This window comes from Calliphora vicina, chromosome 2 (assembly GCF_958450345.1).
Source record: "Calliphora vicina chromosome 2, idCalVici1.1, whole genome shotgun sequence".
Classification (NCBI taxonomy): domain Eukaryota; kingdom Metazoa; phylum Arthropoda; class Insecta; order Diptera; family Calliphoridae; genus Calliphora; species Calliphora vicina.
This window is the reverse complement of record NC_088781.1, coordinates 122,899,355-122,921,053: the sequence shown is the minus strand read 5'-3', so window position 1 is coordinate 122,921,053 and position 21,699 is coordinate 122,899,355. Positions and strand designations below refer to the sequence as shown.

The window sequence follows — 21,699 nt, the reverse complement described above, 5'->3', positions numbered from 1 at the left end:
GCTGCTTTTGGTTTTCTGATCCCAGCTTTGGAATTTTAGAACATGTTGCCCAAATTTGAATTTTTTATAAAAAATAGGCCAAATTCCGAGGAACATATTCGAAAAATACAAAATGTTTTTATAACCTTCAGCATGAGTGGCAAGAGTATACATAAGTCTGTCATTCCGTTTGTAATTTCTATATTTATCATTTGCGACCCCACAATGTATATACATATATCGTTTTAGATAGAGAAAAAAAGCGGGACAACCTCGATTTTTGGCATATTTTTGCTCTATATCTGGATTACTAAGCCATTAATATAGACAATATGGATATCTAGTGATAGATATTTCAAAGTCCATTGCAACGATGGGTCAACATCGGGAAAAATATTTTTTAACCCGATTTTTTTTTTACCCAAAATTTTTATTTTTTTTAAAAAAATTATGATCCAAAACACGTAACTTCAACTAAAATGAGCAACCTCAGTACATTATACAATTTGGCTCTAAGTTTCTGCATTTGGAGTTTAGATAATGTAGAAGAATTATACAATTTGGCTCAAAGTTTCAGCATTTGGTGTTTAGATAATGTAGAACAATTTTAATTCTTGGGAGCTTGGAAAATTCAAAACCATCAAATTAAATGCCACCCTACTACACATGTACACAAAATAAATTCACAACAAATGTTGACATTTCAAACAAATGACTTTAAAGCATAAAAAACAAGATAAATTTCACTACAAAACCGGACATTGAAGACAATAAGATGAAAGTACTAGAAAGAGAAAAAATGTCTTAAATAAAAATGCTTTAAAAAAATTTTAAATGATTAATAAAATTATCCATTTCATACACAAAAATCCATTTAAATTCTTTTCAAGTTTTAACACACATTTTTTACAATTTAATTTTTATCTTGAAATATTTGTGCAACATAAATTATTTTTAAAATCTTATTTTATTGATACATGTTACCAACTTTACCAGCTTAACTTATCACCATATTTACACAACTATTAACAATATTTATTGCGTGAATATTTAAGCAATTAAAAATTCATTGCAATTTTTGACCCATATTTCATCAACGTTGAATAATTAAAAAAAATGCAGCAAAAAAAAAAAGTGAAAAGTTTTCATATCAACCTACGATAAGTATTGACACTATAGCAAATGTTTTGCCATAATGATGTGACAATACAAACACGATAAAAAAATTGAATACACAGACATTTATGAAACTGGGAGTGCACCTTATATGACCCCCACGATTCCCATAAATGTTTGATCATGTTGTGCCAAATAGTTTTTGCTGCTGTTTGCTTTTTATTGTTTTAAGTTGTCTAAACTTTAACAGGGAACTTACATGATGTACAGTGGGTTATTTTCTTATACGACGAGACAAATTTTATTATTTTTTTTGCTGGAAATTCAAATTTTTCTGCCTGTTTTCTTAATTATGTTTTAGATATTTTAAAATTAGACACATAATATAACAAATTCAATAATATTTAAGAAAATGACAAGGAATGGGTTGCACACAAAAAATTTCCCTCTTTTGCCTAATATTACACTGTGCTACGTATAAGTAACAAGTAACAAAAAATATTACGTATACGTAGTGTAGTTCAGTTAAAACATTAGTTAATGTTAAAGAAAGTAATAAAAAGAGCTGTTATTTAGAAATTTTACATGATTAGAAATTGGAAATATTTTTTTATTTATTAAAAAGCTATTGTTTTCCTTAGTTGATTTGAAGAATTTTCAATTTGACAGTAGTCAAACAAAAGGTACTTTTTCTAATTTTTTTACAAATTAATTTCTTCGTATTTTTATAATATTTGGTTTGAAATCTTCTAGAAAAAATCAATTTTCCAAAATTTTTAAATTTTCAGAAAAGTATCTTTTGGTCTGCGGCTCCTCATATATCCCTTATAGACAGTAATTGTCTCTAATATCTGATAACTTGCCTTACTCCAATTTATATATTCTGATTAATTTGACATATATGTCCTCTTTGTATTGCAGATATAGATCAATTGGTTACTTTGTACACTCCACGTAACCTAGAGTGAAGTCAATTGTCAATCTATTGGTGAGTTGTGGGATGAAGGTTCGTTGATAAGTAATCGATTATTCGACGGTCTATGAGATGCCTTTTTAACTGATTGTTTTGGGTCAATTGGAAACATATATGTTAAAATAATTAGTTATGTAGCTGACCAAGTTAACTGACTCTATGTAACCGGTATGTGCATCCAATGCGTTGACTACTTTGGACGAGTTATCGGACAGTCTCATTGTAATCAGAAAGGGTCAATTGACACCCTGCTTAGGACATGTTCGTATTAAAATAACTAGTCACGTAGTTATCTAGCTAGTTGCATTCTAGAACTGCTGAGTATTTAAAAATTGCCAAAATATGCCTTGGTGCGTATAAGTAACAAGTAATACAAAATATTACGTATACGCACTATAGTTCAGTGACAACATTAGTTAATGCAAATGTTAAAGAATGTAAAAAATAGAGCTGTTATTTATAATTTAAAAACGTTTATCAAATTATAAACTCAAATAAATAAAAAAAAAAAATATGTGTGATACATAATTGTGAAATTAATTTGACTTTTTGTCTATAAAATCAACATTTTGAAGATCCTTAGTTTATTTAAAAGTATTTTTTATGATCGAAAATTTTTTAGTAAGTCTAAGAGCCAGTTTTTGACTTCGTATTTAAATATGAATTATATTTAAGTTCTATTTAAATGCGAAAATGAGTTTCTCAGTGCTTTTTTAAATGATACTTAAATGGCCGACGTTGGTCATTTAAATTCTATTTAAGTTTCATAAACTACCATATGTTTTTGACAGCTGACTTTTGTTGTTGGGTTTTTTTCCACTCTATTGTAGTAAAAAAAAAACAAACAACAGCGTCTTGCTAAAAAAAGCGTCTTGCAAAAACTACAATTCCGATGCGGGGCAATTGGAGCTTCTTTTGTGCATTTTCCTACCAATAATTTTATTGTTTAATAAACTTTTATTTCTTATTGGGCAAAATGTATCAATTAATCTTATTATTTAAATAAGACAAATTATGTAGCACTGAAAAACTCAAACTGTATTTAAATACAACTTAATTTTAAGTTAAAATTAACTAAATACGTATTTAAATAACAAGTCAAAAACTGGGCATAAGTGGATTTCAAAGAACAAGTCATTAGGGTTTAGGGAACCCAATTTTAAGGAAAATATGCAAAATTTGTGATCATTAATATAAAAATTTCAAATATTTTAAATCGTAAATACTTTGGAAATACTGCGATTCTAGATCAAATAAGCTTAATCTGTAATAACTCGTAGTTTATAACAAAAATTGTTTTTTTATATACAAAACACAAATTTATTCAAAGTATTAGCCATTGTTAGCTACAACATTTTCCCATCTTTCAGGTAACATATGGATTCCGAGTCAAAAGAACTGCACATCTTTAAAGGTCAATATTGTATCAAGCCAATATCGGATACTCTGTTCCAAAGTGAAGCGTGTCCCAGACACAGAAAAATCTATATTTCAATTCAAATATTTATCACATATTGAACTGTTTTCAATTTGTTTTTGAGCACAAGAATTCTTGATTCAATTACGAAATAATTGATATCAGTTCAATGTGTGATATATATTTGAATTGAAACTGTTTAGTAAATAGTGTTTTCTGCGGAGAGAGCTTTCAGCATCGATCGAAACAAATAGTAGACAGACGGACTATAAAGCGGGTGAGGCAAAACTTCCCAACCGCTTCATTCTAATTACATTATAAGAGGTATTGTAGCATGTGGCCGAGCGTTGTCATGATGGAATATAACGGTTTCATGTCTGGCCGTTTATTCTGGGCGTGTTTCGGCCAATGATCTCGTTGATGCGAGATCCTTTGAATTTGGTACAGGTTCCCTGTAATGGTCTGGTCATATTTTAGCTCGTAATAGATAGCACGCCTTTTCTCCCACCAAATAGAGAAATGAAAAATAATAAAAAAATAAAAATACTGCTACAGGTGGTTAGGGGTGGTTAGTTTATTAACTACCATGGCGGTTAGAAATAAATATGATAAACATTTTCGTGGCGAATTAATTTCTTTGAAAGCAAAATAAACGAATTAGCTGAGTAGGTGAGATATTCTTCAACTCTATTATATTATTTTTTATACCACACCTCCTGTGTAATCATCCGGCTCTTCCAATAGATAAGTTGTTCCCCATTTTTGTTCAATCACAGCAATTTGGGTAGGTAAGTCTCTAACAGAAGTATTAGAAAAATTTGATAGAGGTACCCAATCATTCGAATCATGCCACTGAGCACCATAAGATCGGTTGGCTCCTCATAATTATCCTCTTCGTCGGATTCAAGAATACAGACACATTGACCAACCTAAGGAATACCTTCTAACAAAATAACTTCTATATCAAGTTCAAAATAACATAAAATTATATCGATGGCTTAATATAAAAAGGCCCTAACTCGTGTTTTTTTTGTAAGTCCAGATTTTCCTTTATTTCGATAAATGGTCCGATCATATATAATAATTAGCCAAAAAAATCACGACATAAAAAAACACGAGTTAGGGCCTTTTTATATTAAGCCATCGATATATAAAAACACCTTATATAAAACCTATCACAAGTCAACCAAACAAACATTAATGTGCTGTTTTTCTATAGCAAACGAGTACTTTGAGTGGAAATTTAACATGTGTTTTATTATTGTTACAAAAAAAAATACATGTAAAACATCCACTCAAAGCACTCGTTCGCTATAGAAAAACAGCACAAACGCAGAATTTGATGAACAGTAAAGACTCTGAGATGTTTTATTGAATATTTTCAATATATTACTCTAACCAGCTTCCTGGTGGCAAAGTATTGCAAAAAAAACATAAACAACGACATAAAAAAAATAATTGTTTAGCAAAATTCCAAATGCTTTAGAAAAAGTGGTTAGAAAAGTGACCACTAAACAGCAAAGAGTTAAGGTCTCTCATCTTCAATTCGTATTGAATATTTTCAATATATTAATCTAACCAGCAGTGTTGCCAGTTTATACTCTTTAGCCTCGAAATTTTGGTTTTAGCTTCGTGGCTTTTTTCTAGCCTTTTCTTAATTTCAAAATAGCCTTTTTTTAAATTAAAAAAGGCTAAAAATTTCGAGACTAAAGAGTAAATAAAAAGGCTAAATTTATATTTGTGAACCATTTTCATTTTAATTCATTACTGATTTTCATTTAGCTTTTCAACATACTCAAGATTTGTGCAGTATTAAAAGAACAAATAACAATTGCCAATATCAAGTGGTTCAAAATGAAATAGAGTATTTTATATCTGAAAGCTTAAATGTCTAGCAAATTCTATTTCAAGACAAAATTGTTATTACACATTATATTCATCATTATATAATGGACAAGAGCCCCACAAACACTTGAAGGCTTGTAATATCTATGCTTCGAGTTAAAACCCATTTTGTTTTAATTTCGTCAAACCAGCAATTCTAAAAAGCCAAACTTTTAAGTAATTAATACACTGATTATAATTTGACGTACCATCTTTTTTTAAAACCAGTATTGCACAAAGTACAAAAAGTAAATGAATCATTTGATCCATTATCGTCGCCAATTGAAAATTTTTTAATGTTTTTGACACATTTTTCATACTAGTTTGATGAATGAGTGATAAAATAAAGAACGTTTTAATTAGTGAAGATTATGACAAAAATAATACGACAAATTAAACTAATTGAGCAATTGCGACAAAGATTACCATATGAAAACTCTACGCAAAATCAATTTTTTTCCCGTTGATAATAAAGTAGTAAAACCAAAAAAAATATATTATGTCATAGTAAAAAATTAAAGTGCTAATAAAATTACGAAGCTTAAGGCTCAGGGGCAGAATATATTAAACTACAAATGGACAAATATAGAACCAACAATGTCCATTTTCTGACATGGTTAATCTAGTATTTAACTTTTTAGTACTTCCTTTAAGTAAAGCAGATGAATTTTATGAACATATTTTCTAATTTTTTATTTAAAAATAAATATAAACCAAAATTCTTAATTTATAATATTTTAGCTTTTTTTTGGCTTTTTTTCTAAAGAGGTTTAGCTTTTTCTGGCCTTTTTTTGAAGCCAATATAGCTTCTTTTTTCGCCAGCTCCTGGCAACACTGCTAACCAGCTTCCTGGTGGCAAAGTATTGCAAAAAAAACATAAACAACGACATAAAAAAAAATAATTATTTAGCAAAATTCCAAATGCTTTAGAAAAAGTGGTTAGAAAAGTGACCACTAAACAGCAAAGAGTTAAGGTCTCTCGGCTTCAATACGTATGATACCCAATTTTCCTGCTTTTGAATGAAACCTGCTGCTCGCAAATATTTTAAGTAGTAGCGAGTAGTTCCCAAAGATTTTGCAGGATCACCTGGCCTGGGAGATCTATGTCTTCCGTGTCAAAATCAACACTTCTGAAATGAACAAACCATCTCCCGTCCATTGAAACTGGTGGAACACATTCACTATAAGATTTGGTGAGCAATCGGAGGTACTTCAGCACTTTTTTTCATATAGAATAAGTATATGGCGCTTTGTTGGCACAACATTCGACATTTTCGAAGAAAAAAAAACCTTGTTGTTTATAATATAATGTTCAATAACTAAGTGAGAGTAAAGGCTAGATATGTACCCTTCAAAATAACATACGTATAACTTATTAAAAAAATAGCGCGTTCAAAAGATACACCTATTGTAAATATAGCATTTTTAAGTCATAGACCAACTTCGAAAATCACTGTGATCACCCATATTTGTACCTAAAGTCGATTTTTTTAAAAACGTGTATTTTTTGAGATAGTCAGGGTTGTTTTATTGGATTATAAAGAAGATATAAGTCGATTAAGTGAGGAATAACGGGCCCTACTGCTCTAATGACAGGCCATTACTCTTTTCATGAAATTTTCTATGACTTTTTCAAAGAGATGTGGCTGTATCTCACCAACGGTTGTGGGTTTTTGCTCATTTTTATCATATCAGTCATTTATTGATCGATTTAACGTTTCTAACATACATAAATACAATTTTTACTGAAATACCCTTTTTTACAAACTATACAAATCGTCAACAGCATTATATTATACAAGTTTAAATTACATATAGAATACATGCTGCATTCTCAAATAAAACTCCTAAAGGGCTTAATAGTTTTCTCTCAATTTTCCCCAATAAAATTCCACACACACACACCAAAAAAAAACTTGCTAAAACATTAGAATTCATTACGAATTGTGCATGTCCAATTTAAATTGACTTTTTTCTACACATTCGTTCATTTGTTCTTACTTTTATTTCATTCCCTGCAACATGTACGAATTAAGCATAAATTCTTTCATTTTCCCTATATCCGAAAAAAAAAACTGCAAGGCAAAAAAATTGTTTCCAGTAACGAAAACTATGACTGGTTGTACATTTTTCTATTAAACTGTGACATGACATTGTTAAACTTTTTCTGTTTTTTTTTTCAAAAATGTTTGCTGTTTTTATTGTTTTATCATGACATGTCGCGCAATTAAATTGCTACATTGACATACGAGTTGTATCATGTCATTATGAAATTATGTTACAAAACTCCTGGGGAATAAGAGAAATTTATGTTGTTTGGGTTTTTTTTCACTTGTTTGTTCTTCTTGTTAATTAATTTTTCATAAAAGTTTTTTAATTGTAAATTTTTGTTTTCAGTTGCGTGTGTGTGCATAATTGTTAGTATGGTTTTTTTGTAAGTTAATAAATTTACCTGTGTAATCTGGCGATACATGTTGTCGTTGCAGATCATTTATGGAGCACGCACTGGCTGCACTGGTGTACATGTTGACATTAAAGGGTTCATGATATAAACTGGATTTGTCTATGGACTCGCTATCTGGTTCCATGGTGACTGCCTGAAAATTGGAGATTTTAAAAGATTTAGAGGAATTCGATTAAAATTTAATTTTATAAATTATTTAAATTTAACAAAAAATAGTTTTGCATTTTTTTTAAAAAAATGTTTTGGATTATTCGAATAATTTTAATCGATTAATCGAAAGTTCGTTTACTGATTTTAAGGAGACTTATGTTTTTGTATTTATGTTAAAAAACTTCATAGATTAAGGTTATGTGCAAAATTTTATTCGATTATTCGAATAATATTAAACGATTAAGCGAATGTTTTCAATCGATTAATGTAATTTAATCGCTTATTTAAATTTGCTAAAAATGCCTTTCTGTTATTTAATTTTGTGTGAATTTGAAAACCTCCTACCGATTATTCGAATAATTTTAACCGATTAATATTTTCCATTGGTATTTAAATTATTTATGTATTTATTTCAAAAGGATTACTGTATGCAAAATTTTAATCGATTATTCGAATAATTCTAAACGATTAATCGAAATTTATTAACTGATTATAAATAAATTTAAAACTTGTTTTGTTCTTATTACAACAAAATTTTAACAAAAAAAGTCGTAGGTAAAATCTTAATCGAATATTCGAATAATTTTAATCAGTTTTTTATAATCAATAATTTTTAGAGGAATTCGATTAAAGTTTATTTTCTTGAATTGCTCGATTATTTAAATTCAAAAAAAAATTGTTTTGTATTTTTCTAAAAAAAAAGTTTTGGATTATTCGGTTAATTTTAATCGATTAATCGAAAATTTGTTTTCTGAATTTTAGGAGATTTATGTTTTGTCTTTATTTTTAAAATAAAACTCCATAGATTAAAGTAATGTGCCAAATTTTATTCGATTATTCGATTAATATTAAAAGATTAAGCAAAAGTTTTCAATCGATTAATCTAATATTTTTAATCGCTTATTTAAATTCGTAAAAAAGTAAATTTATAAAATTTTTTATTATGAATTTGAGAAATTTATTTCGATTACTCGAATAATTTTAACCGATTAATCGAATACTTTTCAATGGTATTTAAGAGATTGGGAGTATATATAGTATTTATTTTAAAATGCTTATGGGTATAGCTGTATGCAAAATTGTAATCGATTATTATAATTTTTAACGATTAATCGAATCATTTTAAACGATTAAACTAACTTTATTAACTGAATTGTTTTATTTTTATTAGAAGAAAATTCTATGAAAAAAAATTTTATGTAAAATTTTATTCGATATTCGTTTAATATTTTTCGATTAAGCGAATGTTTTTAATCGATTAATTAAATATTTTGAATAGTTTATTTAAATTTGTGTTATTTCTTTTTATTTTGAATTTGAAAACTTTCGGTTATTCGAATAATTTTAACCGATTAATCATATATTTTGCAATGGTATTTAAATGATTTGGAATATATCTTCTATTTATTTTAAAATATCTATGGATAAAGCAGTATGCACAATTTTAATCGATTATTAGAATAATTATAAACGATTAGTCGAAGCATTTTATTCGAATAATCGAATTTTATTAACCGATTTTAAATAAATTTAAAATTTGTTTTATTTTTATTAAAGAAAATTCAATGAAAAAAATTGTTATGCAAAATTTTAATCGAATATTTGAATAACTTTAACCCTTAACTTATGAATTTTTTTTATTTTAATCGATTGGTCAAAAATATTTTTTAACATTTTTCGAATTCGAATAATATTAATCGTTTAATCAAATTTTTTAATCGTGTATTTAAATTTTACAAAAATATACGTTTGTTTCTGTTGTTTCTTTTTATTATGAAGTTGAAAAATTTTACATCGATTATTCGAATAAAATTTAATACACAAAATTAATCGATTATTCGAATAAATAATCAGAATTTTTTATGATTTTTAAAAGATTTAGTTTTTTTAATTTTTATAATCGATTATTCAGAACATTTTTTACTAGAAATTTTCAAAAGAATGTGTATTCAGAATTTAAAACGATTATTCGAATAATTTTAATCGTTTAATTGCAAATTTTGAATTGGTTATTTAAAAATTAAATTTTTTTAGACATTTTTTAGACAAGAATAGTTTTTGGAAAAATGTAAAATCCTAATCGATTATTCGAATAATATTAATCAATTAATCAAATATTTTAAACTCATTATTAATTTAGTTTGCCTTTATCAAGAGAAAAGTCTATGAAAACAATTTTACAATAAAATTTTAAACGATTATGTAAATAATTTTAATCGAATAACCGTAGTATATGTTTGGTGGTCTTTATTATAAGAAAATTCTATGGAGAAAAGTTATAATATTGTACCTATATTTATTATTAGCTAAGTATAATTTTATAAAATATTTTTGATTGATTATCTAATAATTATTCGATTATTCGAATAATTTTAATCGATTAATCGAAAGTTTGTTTACAAATTTTTAGGAGATTTATGTTTTTGTCTTTATTATAAATAAAACTCCATAGATTAAAGTTATGTGCAAAATTTATTATATTATTCGAATAATATTAAACGATTAAGCGAATGATTTTAATCGATTAATGTAATAATTTTTATCGGTTATTAAAACTTGTAAGAAATGCATTTATGCTATTTTATTTTGTTGTGAATTTGAAAATTTTCTATCGATTATTCGAATAATTTTAACCGATTAATCGAATATTTTTCATAGGTATTTAAGCGATTTAGGATGTATCTTCAATTTACTTTAAAAAGTCCAAGTATAAGAATGCAAAATTTTAATCGATTATTCGAATAATTGTTATCCATTAATCGAATCATTTTAATCGAATAATCGTATTTTATTAACTGATTATAAATAAATTTAAAATATTATTTTATTTTTATTGTAGAAAATTCTATGAAGAAATGTTGTACGCAAAATTTTAATCGAATATTCAAATAATTTTAATCGGTAGTTATAATCAATAATTTTTAAATATTTTTTTTTAAATGGATCGATTGTTTAAATTTAAAAAAAAATTGTTTTGTATTTTGCTAAAAAAAAGTTCTGGATTATTCGGATAATTTTAATCGATTAATCGAAAATTCGTTTATTGATTTTTAGGAGATTTATGTTTTGTCTTTATTTTTAAAATAAAACTCCATAGATTAAAGTAATGTGCCAAATAAATATTTGAATAATATTAAACGATTAAGCGAATGTTTTCAATCGATTAATCTAATATTTTTAATCGCTTATTTAAATTCGTAAAAAAGTAAATTTATTTATTTTTTTATTATGAATTTGAAAAATTTATTTCGATTACTCGAATATTTTTAACCGATTAATCGAATACTTTTCAATGGTATTTAAGAGATTGAGAATATATCTAGTGTTTATTTTAAAATGCCAATGAAAATAGCTGTATGGAAAATTTTAATCGATTATCCTAATAATTTTAACGATTAATCGAATCATTTTAAACGATTAAACTAACTTTATTAACTGAATTGTTTTATTTTTATTAGAAGAAAATTCTATGAAAAAAAATTTAATGCAAAATTTTATTCGATATTCGTTTAATATTTTTCGATTAAGCGAATGTTTTTAATCGATTAATTTAATATTTTGAATAGCTTATTTAAATTAGTGTTATTTCTTTTTATTTTGAAATTGAAAACTTTCGATTATTCGAATAATTTAACCGATTAATCGAATATTTTGCAATGGTATTTAAATGATTTGGAATGTAACTTCTATTTATTTTAAAATATCTATGGATAAAGCTGTATGTACAATTTTAATCGATTATTAGAATAATTATAAACGATTAATCGAAGCATTTTATTCGAATAATCGAATTTTATTAACCGATTTTAAATAAATTTAAAATTTGTTTTATTTTTATTAAAGAAAATTCTATGAAAAAAATTGTTATGCAAAATTTTATTCGAATATTTGAATAACTTTAACCCTTAACTTATGAAATTTTTTTTTTAATCGATTGGTCAAAAATATTTTTTAACATTTTTCGAATTCGAATAATCAAATGTTTTTAATCGTGTATTTAAATTTTGCAATAAATATACGTTTGTTTCTGTTGTTTCTTTTTATTATGAAGTTGAAAAATTTTACATCGATTATTCGAATAAAATTTAATACACAAAATTAATCTATTATTCGAATAAATAATCAGATTTTTTTATGATTTTTAAAAGATTTAGTTTTTTTAATTTGTATAATCGATTATTCTGAACATTTTTTACTAGAAATTTTCAAAAGAATGTGTATTCAGAATTTAATACGATTGTTCGAATAATTTTAATCGATTAATTGCAAATTTTGAACTGGTTATTTAAACATTTAATTTTTTTAGACATTATTATAAGAATAGTTTTTGGAAAAATGTAAAATCTTAATCTATTATTCGAATAATATTAATCGATTAATCAAATATTTTAAACTCATTATTAATAATCTAAATAATTTTAATCGATTAACCGTATATGTTTGGTGGTCTTTATTATAAGAAAATTCTATGGAGAAAAGTTATAATATTGTACCTATATTTATTATTAGCTAAGTATTATTTTATTCTAATTATGTATTATCATTATACAAAACATTGTCCTTTTAATTATCTTCTACTCTTCATTCATTCCACTTTATTCATTAAATATCTTCCCCCTATTTCAATATTTTTTTAATTGTTATTTTAAATAATTACTTTCATAACACACTTACCTTCATACCATTACAGTTTAAACGTTTGTTGTCAGCGCCACCCAATGTGTCAGGATTAAAATTATGTTGGAAGGCATCCAAAACATTACCACCATGTCCACGTTTATTACGGGCAATTATCGCCAGTATTATGGCAACCAAAAGTAAAATAATTGTTGTAAGGACAGTGATTAAAACGCCAACAAAACTTGAATCCGGTTCCTGGTCGATGGGTTTTGGTGAAATTACTGCAAGAAAAAAAAACGGAAGAGAAACAAATGAAAATCTATGCAAGACAACAGCAGGAAAACTGATATTGCAAAAACATACAATAAGAAAAAAACAAAGTGAAAAATATGTATTAGATTTTAAAAACAAAATAAAGATAATAATAAACACGAATATTAAGGATGTATTTAAAAAATGAATGATAACAGATATAATGGGGAAGGATTGTGAAATGGAAGTTGTGGAAGTTAAATATGTTTAAATAACTGTTTACATGCTTTTTTTAAAGAAGGAGACTTGGGAAAACTTTATACCCCTTACTATGAATAACTAAGTGTATCCCGAATCCTTATATGTATATAGCGATGCCCCTGTGTCTAAATATAATTTGAAAAATATTAAAAATGAAAACTACCATAAGCCGAGTGAGTACAGATTTGTGGTTTCAGTTTCGTAATCTTTTAGTTATAAATGCATTTATTTAAGCCCAATAGAACTTGATATTGTAAAAAATAACACAAAAAAGGAAATTTTATTCCATAAAATTTTTTTATTCTAAAGACCAATACATGATATTAACATTTGAAAATGATTTCGGGAATATGGACACAAAGAGCATTCTGCGTCCAATTTTAGGCCACGAAAAATGTTGGCTTCCAGGATATCAATCGTTGCTGGTTTATCAGCATAAACCAGTGACTTTACATGGCCCCACAGGCAATAATCGAGATGTGTCAAATCGTACGACCTTGGAGGCCAATTAACAGGTCCATTTCTCGAAATCTAGTTTCCGTCGTCAGAAGAAATTTCTACTTAATCTAGTAGTTTCATATAATTCATGAAACTAGTTGCAGAGTTTGTTAGTATATCGCAAGCAGAATGTAATTAAACACTTTCCAACGAGAAATTTCAAGAAACTTCCAGAAGAAACAAAGTTCCAAACATTTTGGAACCAAAAAGAACAACTGTTAGCTGATGTTCATGAAACTTCAAGAGACAGCAACAAGAAACTTCTGGAGTCAAAAATGAGAAGCTATTAGTGGGACCGAAATTTCAGAGAAGTTGAAAGCTACAGACAAGAAACTTCATGAAATTTGTGTGGTTATAAACCGCAGAATTGATTCCGTTGACAAAGAGGTGTCCGACTTTGAGAGCTGTCTAAATATTCAAGCCATAGACGTCTATAGAAAACTGTTCAATTTAGAAAATGGTTTCAATAAAAAACTGCATGATCATGAAATGGCAAGATGGACTGGTATGAATTATTAAAGAAAACTCTAGTCGAACAGAGATCCATTCTTTTGATGGTAGCACAACTTTTAATGTGTTCAATTTCCAGTTGTCACAAGAAACTTATGCTCGAATGGAATTAAGTAGTGGAGTGAAGAAAGCCAGCGAAACAATGTGGAAATTCGCGATGAATATTGGAACGAAGACATCGTTTGCAGAAACCGTCTCATTCGCATTGGCACAAGACACCGCAAAAATAATCCCGACGTTGCAAATATTGCTGAGAGAAAGAGAAATATGATGAATTCTGTAAAAGAGGCAATTATGAAGTCATTAGCTTATAAGCGTAGCAGGTCGGTCACATTAAGCGAAAAAGGAAAGGATCAGACAGGAATGTTGAAAAACACAGGAATGTGGATATGCACTCAAGTCAACCTTGCACCCAAGAAGACAAATAGTGTAGAAAGGCCTATGAAATGGAATGTGTCAATAATGTTCGACAGATGCGTACTGATTCCAGTAATGATTGGCGTATGGCGCATACACCAAAGATAATATCTGCTAAAGAAGAAGGCTTAGCCGCTATGAAATCCCAAATGAAAGTCCTAGGGCTATCTGCTCTTCATGATTAAAACATACAGGGACATTTGTTTTGCTTAAGTATCCGTTAATATAAAACTCATCCTGAAAAATCACTCCGCCTTCGAGATTCTGTAGATCAAGAGAGTTTTTTTTGTCGTGATTTACTACAATCGATTTGCATCGCCTTACTTGAACGTCAGCGGAATTAAGATATCCTGCAACTGGTAATCGCAAATCAACTGTGTATGCTCCTTTCAAGTGCCAACTCGTTGAGCAGACTCGACAGTTCGACCACAGATATATCTCTATATATCTGTGTGTCTAGCATTAGTCACAGGACCTAAGAGGTTCTTATAGGTGGCAATAGGTTGCATTTGTTAACAGTCGAATCCAAAGAAGTGAATTTCGAAACTTTCCACCTTCTGCTGGAGTAAAACTCTCGGCTTCCAGGGTTCATTACAATATATATTAGAGTTGGCGGTAATAAAATTCCCTCCCAGCCTAATAAAAACAAGCTGGTCACTTGATTCGGCGATAGGAGATGAAGGAAGTAAAACCCCACACTCAACTAAATAAGGTCTTACCTATTCGCTGAGCACTGGCTAACTGACTTTCGTAGTCAATAAGAGAATTAAACATCTTGTCACCAGGTTCACTCAAGTGGACGAACGGATAGCTACGATACGCATCAAGGCGAAGTTTTTTTATGTGAGCCTTATACGAGCAATTGTATTGAAAGACATATCTGAGTTTGGTATACCTGCAAAGCTAATACGCTAATGCAGAATTACCTTAAATGATACAAGAGCAACGGTTAAAATTAATCCATTCACCATTTTGTTGGAAAAAAACATGCGTGGTGCTGCGTTAATAGAAGAGGCACAATGTACAACAAAAAGTATATGCTACTCGTTCATGCCGATGATATTGATATCATAGGGTGGACTCTGCGAGAGGAAACTGTAACATTATCTAGTATCGAAAAGGAGTCGGCAAAAATGGGTCTGGTAGTAAATAAAGATAAAACAAAGTTAATGATATCAACGAACAAGGAAGCAACAAGACTGGGTCAATATGTGAACTTTGGTGATTATAATTTCGAGGTACTAAACAAGTATATCTATCTCGGTACCGCAATAAACCAAACAAATAACATCAGCTTGTTGATAAAACGAAGAACTATTCTTGCCAATAGATACTATTTCGGGCTAATCAAGCAGTTTAGAAACAAGATCCTCTCTCGATAAACAAAAATTACACTCTATAGAATGCTTATATTACTTGTGCTACTATATGGAGCTGAAGCGTAATTTTTTACGCAAACAGATGATGTTTGGGAGAAGGATTCTCCGCAAAATATCTAGACTTATCTGCGTCGACGGAGAGTATCGCCATCGAATGAACTACGAGCTATATGAGTTGAACGAGGATATCAACATAGTTAAGCGCATCAAGGTGCAATGGTTGCGCTAGAATACGTATGGATGAGAATGCGCCGGCGAGAAAATCATTCGAATTCGATCCCATTATAGCCATCTAAATAAGTAAGTAATTCGCATTTAAATATATCCAGGCTTATCTTAAAAGGATAGTCTAATGCGATAGATGAGAAAGTTGTAGGCAATACAGTTTCGAATGTATTGATGATGACTATTATAACGCCGAGAAATCGCACATTTATTTAAAGTTTCACTTTTATTTTACAAACTGCATATTCAACCAGTATATGTTCAGTATATGATGACCTTAACAATATAGTGTTTTATTGGAGCTGTATTTTTTTTCAACAAACACAAACTTTGGAGCCTTGTTCTCTGATCTGCGGAAACTCGAGGTTTCCGAACTTACAAACCTAAGATTGATAGTCAAGAAAATTATCTGGATCATTATGAAACTTTACTAAATCGTATAACTTGCTAAAACTTAATCATTAAACCTTTAATTTCAGTGCTCATCCCTTTCATGGATTGAATAATGTTGAAAATAGGCAAATGTTATAAGTAAAATTGCTCTTGTTACTGAAATTTTTGTTAGTCGTACATGGGTCTATAATTACGCCGACCATATTTTTTTACACTTGCTGTATATATTTGTTTTAACTATATTCTGACCATTCATTCATTTATTTTTTTTATATTTAATATTCCTTTTAGCAGTAGTTCTAGTTTCAGTTGTAGTTGAAGTCCATGTCCGTTTGTTTTTTGCTGTATAAGTATGAGTTAGTGTCTGTATGCAACATGATGTTATTGCAGGATACATATTGCTTTATCATGCTGGTTTGTTTCTACTGTTTTTTTTTTTGTTCATTCGGTTAAATGTTAGAATTGCAACATTTTATTTTGAACATGTTTGTAATGTTTATCAAGGAAAGTGTATACCCTATATAAATATATAGTATATATGTATGTATGTATGTATAATATATAAGTTTGAGTGCAAATATGTTTATACATGTAACAACCCATTTTTATGTTGTTAATTTTTTTAACGTTTTCCATTTGGTATATTTTGCACTTTCTGTTGCTGACTGTAGTTGAGTTTTGTACATCTTTTTTTTTTTTTAATTTTTTGTTTTATTCTTGGCTGTGCTCTCTTTTTGTTTTAAATATGTACAAAACTACGTATATAAGTTTGGCTTATGTGGTGTGAAAATGTGGAAAAAATATTTTTGTAATATTTTCCGGTTTGCTGCGGTTAGGTGTCCTGGTTTATTTTTCATGGAAAATTTATTAAAAAATATTTTTTTTTTTGGTTTTTTTCTTGCTTTTATGAAAATTACTATAAAATCAAAAGAAGACCAAACAAGAAGAGCGCACAACTGCTAGAAAAAAGGTACAGGATAATTAAAGTACAACAAAAATGGGGAGTAAAGATTTATTTAGATTTTAAAGAAAACAAGTGAAATAGTTGAATAGTTTTAAGGGGGAGTTTCTAAAAGATAATTTATAATTAAACCAAATTTTAAATAACTATTTTTTTAAGAAATTATTAAGATTATTCTTAAGAGCTTTTAAAAGGATATTTGCAAAATAATTTTATTTCGTTTGTTTTCTTACCTGAGGGCATGTAATTATTGCGATCTCTGCTGAAGGGCACTCTTGCGACTTCATCTCTTTGAAATGGATATTCAGAATTATCTTGAGAACCGCTGGGACCCATAAATTCTTCATCAGTAAAGTTGCCTATAACAGGAGCTGCAAATACATAAAATAAATACAAATTTTGTGAATATATAGTTATATATATAACAAACTAGCTGACATCCCGGTTTTGCTTGGTAGCTAAGTAATTACTAATACGAGAAGTAAAAAAGAGGTAGACAAATTTAGTTCTTTGAATTTTCCTAAAATTTTCACATATTTAAACAATGCGAAGTGAAAAGGAGGTAGTGTTGTCAGTTCTTCAAGTTTCTCAAACATATTTCTCTTATTAGGAAAAATGAGATGTGAAAAGGAGGGAATATATCAATTTGTGATTTTTTTTCTTTACAAATCATCTCCTAAAAATTTCGAATCGTATAAAAAGTCTAATCATAGTCTAGTCATAGTCTAGTCATAGTCTAGTCATAGTCTAGTCATAGTCTAGTCATAGTCTAGTCATAGTCTAGTCATAGTCTAGTCATAGTCTAGTCATAGTCTAGTCATAGTCTAGTCATAGTCTAGTCATAGTCTAGTCATAGTCTAGTCATAGTCTAGTCATAGTCTAGTCATAGTCTAGTCATAGTCTAGTCATAGTCTAGTCATAGTCTAGTCATAGTCTAGTCATAGTCTAGTCATAGTCTAGTCATAGTCTAGTCATAGTCTAGTCATAGTCTAGTCATAGTCTAGTCATAGTCTAGTCATAGTCTAGTCATAGTCTAGTCATAGTCTAGTCATAGTCTAGTCATAGTCTAGTCATAGTCTAGTCATAGTCTAGTCATAGTCTAGTCATAGTCTAGTCATAGTCTAGTCATAGTCTAGTCATAGTCTAGTCATAGTCTAGTCATAGTCTAGTCATAGTCTAGTCATAGTCTAGTCATAGTCTAGTCATAGTCTAGTCATAGTCTAGTCATAGTCTAGTCATAGTCTAGTCATAGTCTAGTCATAGTCTAGTCATAGTCTAGTCATAGTCTAGTCATAGTCTAGTCATAGTCTAGTCATAGTCTAGTCATAGTCTAGTCATAGTCTAGTCATAGTCTAGTCATAGTCTAGTCATAGTCTAGTCATAGTCTAGTCATAGTCTAGTCATAGTCTAGTCATAGTCTAGTCATAGTCTAGTCATAGTCTAGTCATAGTCTAGTCATAGTCTAGTCATAGTCTAGTCATAGTCTAGTCATAGTCTAGTCATAGTCTAGTCATAGTCTAGTCATAGTCTAGTCATAGTCTAGTCATAGTCTAGTCATAGTCTAGTCATAGTCTAGTCATAGTCTAGTCATAGTCTAGTCATAGTCTAGTCATAGTCTAGTCATAGTCTAGTCATAGTCTAGTCATAGTCTAGTCATAGTCTAGTCATAGTCTAGTCATAGTCTAGTCATAGTCTAGTCATAGTCTAGTCATAGTCTAGTCATAGTCTAGTCATAGTCTAGTCATAGTCTAGTCATAGTCTAGTCATAGTCTAGTCATAGTCTAGTCATAGTCTAGTCATAGTCTAGTCATAGTCTAGTCATAGTCTAGTCATAGTCTAGTCATAGTCTAGTCATAGTCTAGTCATAGTCTAGTCATAGTCTAGTCATAGTCTAGTCATAGTCTAGTCATAGTCTAGTCATAGTCTAGTCATAGTCTAGTCATAGTCTAGTCATAGTCTAGTCATAGTCTAGTCATAGTCTAGTCATAGTCTAGTCATAGTCTAGTCATAGTCTAGTCATAGTCTAGTCATAGTCTAGTCATAGTCTAGTCATAGTCTAGTCATAGTCTAGTCATAGTCTAGTCATAGTCTAGTCATAGTCTAGTCATAGTCTAGTCATAGTCTAGTCATAGTCTAGTCATAGTCTAGTCATAGTCTAGTCATAGTCTAGTCATAGTCTAGTCATAGTCTAGTCATAGTCTAGTCATAGTCTAGTCATAGTCTAGTCATAGTCTAGTCATAGTCTAGTCATAGTCTAGTCATAGTCTAGTCATAGTCTAGTCATAGTCTAGTCATAGTCTAGTCATAGTCTAGTCATAGTCTAGTCATAGTCTAGTCATAGTCTAGTCATAGTCTAGTCATAGTCTAGTCATAGTCTAGTCATAGTCTAGTCATAGTCTAGTCATAGTCTAGTCATAGTCTAGTCATAGTCTAGTCATAGTCTAGTCATAGTCTAGTCATAGTCTAGTCATAGTCTAGTCATAGTCTAGTCATAGTCTAGTCATAGTCTAGTCATAGTCTAGTCATAGTCTAGTCATAGTCTAGTCATAGTCTAGTCATAGTCTAGTCATAGTCTAGTCATAGTCTAGTCATAGTCTAGTCATAGTCTAGTCATAGTCTAGTCATAGTCTAGTCATAGTCTAGTCATAGTCTAGTCATAGTCTAGTCATAGTCTAGTCATAGTCTAGTCATAGTCTAGTCATAGTCTAGTCATAGTCTAGTCATAGTCTAGTCATAGTCTAGTCATAGTCTAGTCATAGTCTAGTCATAGTCTAGTCATAGTCTAGTCATAGTCTAGTCATAGTCTAGTCATAGTCTAGTCATAGTCTAGTCATAGTCTAGTCATTGGCTAAAGAATGAAATGGATTACGCTTTTCCCACTCAAAAAGGCCGATATAAATTCAGAACCGATGCAGTGTTAATATTGATCAAGTCACAATAGCAGGTGCTGTATTGTTTCTTAAATTCTTATCTAAAAAATGTCTTTAACTTTAAATATTCCAAAGCAGAAAACCATTATTTTCCTTCCTTTACACTTAAGCATAACATTATTTTTCATTTCTCTTTTTGAGTTGTTAATATTCAATGTCAACATTTGTTTTTTATTGTTATGCAGATTTTATGTTATTTTGCATTTATTTGTTACCAACTCCAGCAAAATCCTTGCCAGCGTCTACACATACATTTTCCCTAGCTAGTTGCTTTTTTTGTTTAGTCTAAGACTAACGATTATTTACATATAGTTTGCATATATTTACACTACTGTCTTGGAATTTTCTTAAACAAATGGAGAAGTAGAGGATGCAAAAGTAAGCGTTACTAGAGAGTTTGTGTATGTAGTAAATTGAAAGTATTTCAAAGGATAATATACAGTATGCATTTGTATACTTTCAAGGAAATACTTTTACTTACGTGTATGTAGATGTGTGTATATAAGATTGTTTATGTACTGTAATTTTTGTTATTTTCTCATTTGCTGTTATTTTTTACTTTATTTTGGAATATTTTATTTTTTCTGTAAGAAACGCATTTATTTTTGAAGGGTTTGCTGTTGTTTTATCATATAAGTCAACAATTTTGTGATTTACTTTTTCTTTTTTGGTATTTTTCTATTGTCTAGAAATGTCCTTATGGAATTTTTTTGTCAAATGATATTTAAACAAAAGTCTGAGTACTTGAGAGTACCTGCATATTTAAATATTTAATTTTTTGTTAGCAACAGGATTTAACAGAAAGTTGCACAAGGTTTATTTGGCTTAAATGAAAACGAAATTATTGCAATTTAGTTAAAAAGATTTTGTAAATTTGGACAGTATGGTTTTTAATTTAAAAAAAATATTACTTAAGAAGGAAAATTAAAAATAGATTATATAAATTCATCATGATATATTAAGCAAATTGGGTGCCTGGTTAAAGGTCATGTGCATATGATTTAAATTTTTGTCTCCAGACCAAGGCACTCTGGTGCAGAGCTACAATTTATAAAGGAATGTAATCATTACCTTCGGACATACAATTGTTAAAAAGAGGCTTCGAAGAAACCGAAATCCCACAAATCTCTCAATTTCGACCATAATGTGACGTATGCCTTTGAACAGGTCGGGCAGATATTATCTGTTCTTCTTTACCATTTTTAACAGGTTTGCCTTCACTTTTCATTACACTTATTAAATGATTAATTTTATCCTCTTAATATTTTCC

The 21,699-nt window shown here is 29.0% G+C and overlaps 1 protein-coding gene across 1 annotated transcript in view; it reads right to left on the bottom strand.

Moving 5' to 3' along the window:
* LOC135952185 (discoidin domain-containing receptor 2-like) overlaps nt 1-21,699 on the bottom strand; it is a 284,912-nt gene that overhangs the window by 29,511 nt on the left and 233,702 nt on the right. Inside the window, exons 8-10 of the mRNA XM_065502025.1 lie at nt 17,733-17,870; nt 12,658-12,884; nt 7,822-7,966 (exon numbers count right to left, since the gene is read on the bottom strand). Of these exons, the coding sequence (XP_065358097.1) occupies nt 7,822-7,966; nt 12,658-12,884; nt 17,733-17,870 (510 nt within the window). The remainder of the gene's footprint in view (nt 1-7,821; nt 7,967-12,657; nt 12,885-17,732; nt 17,871-21,699) is intronic.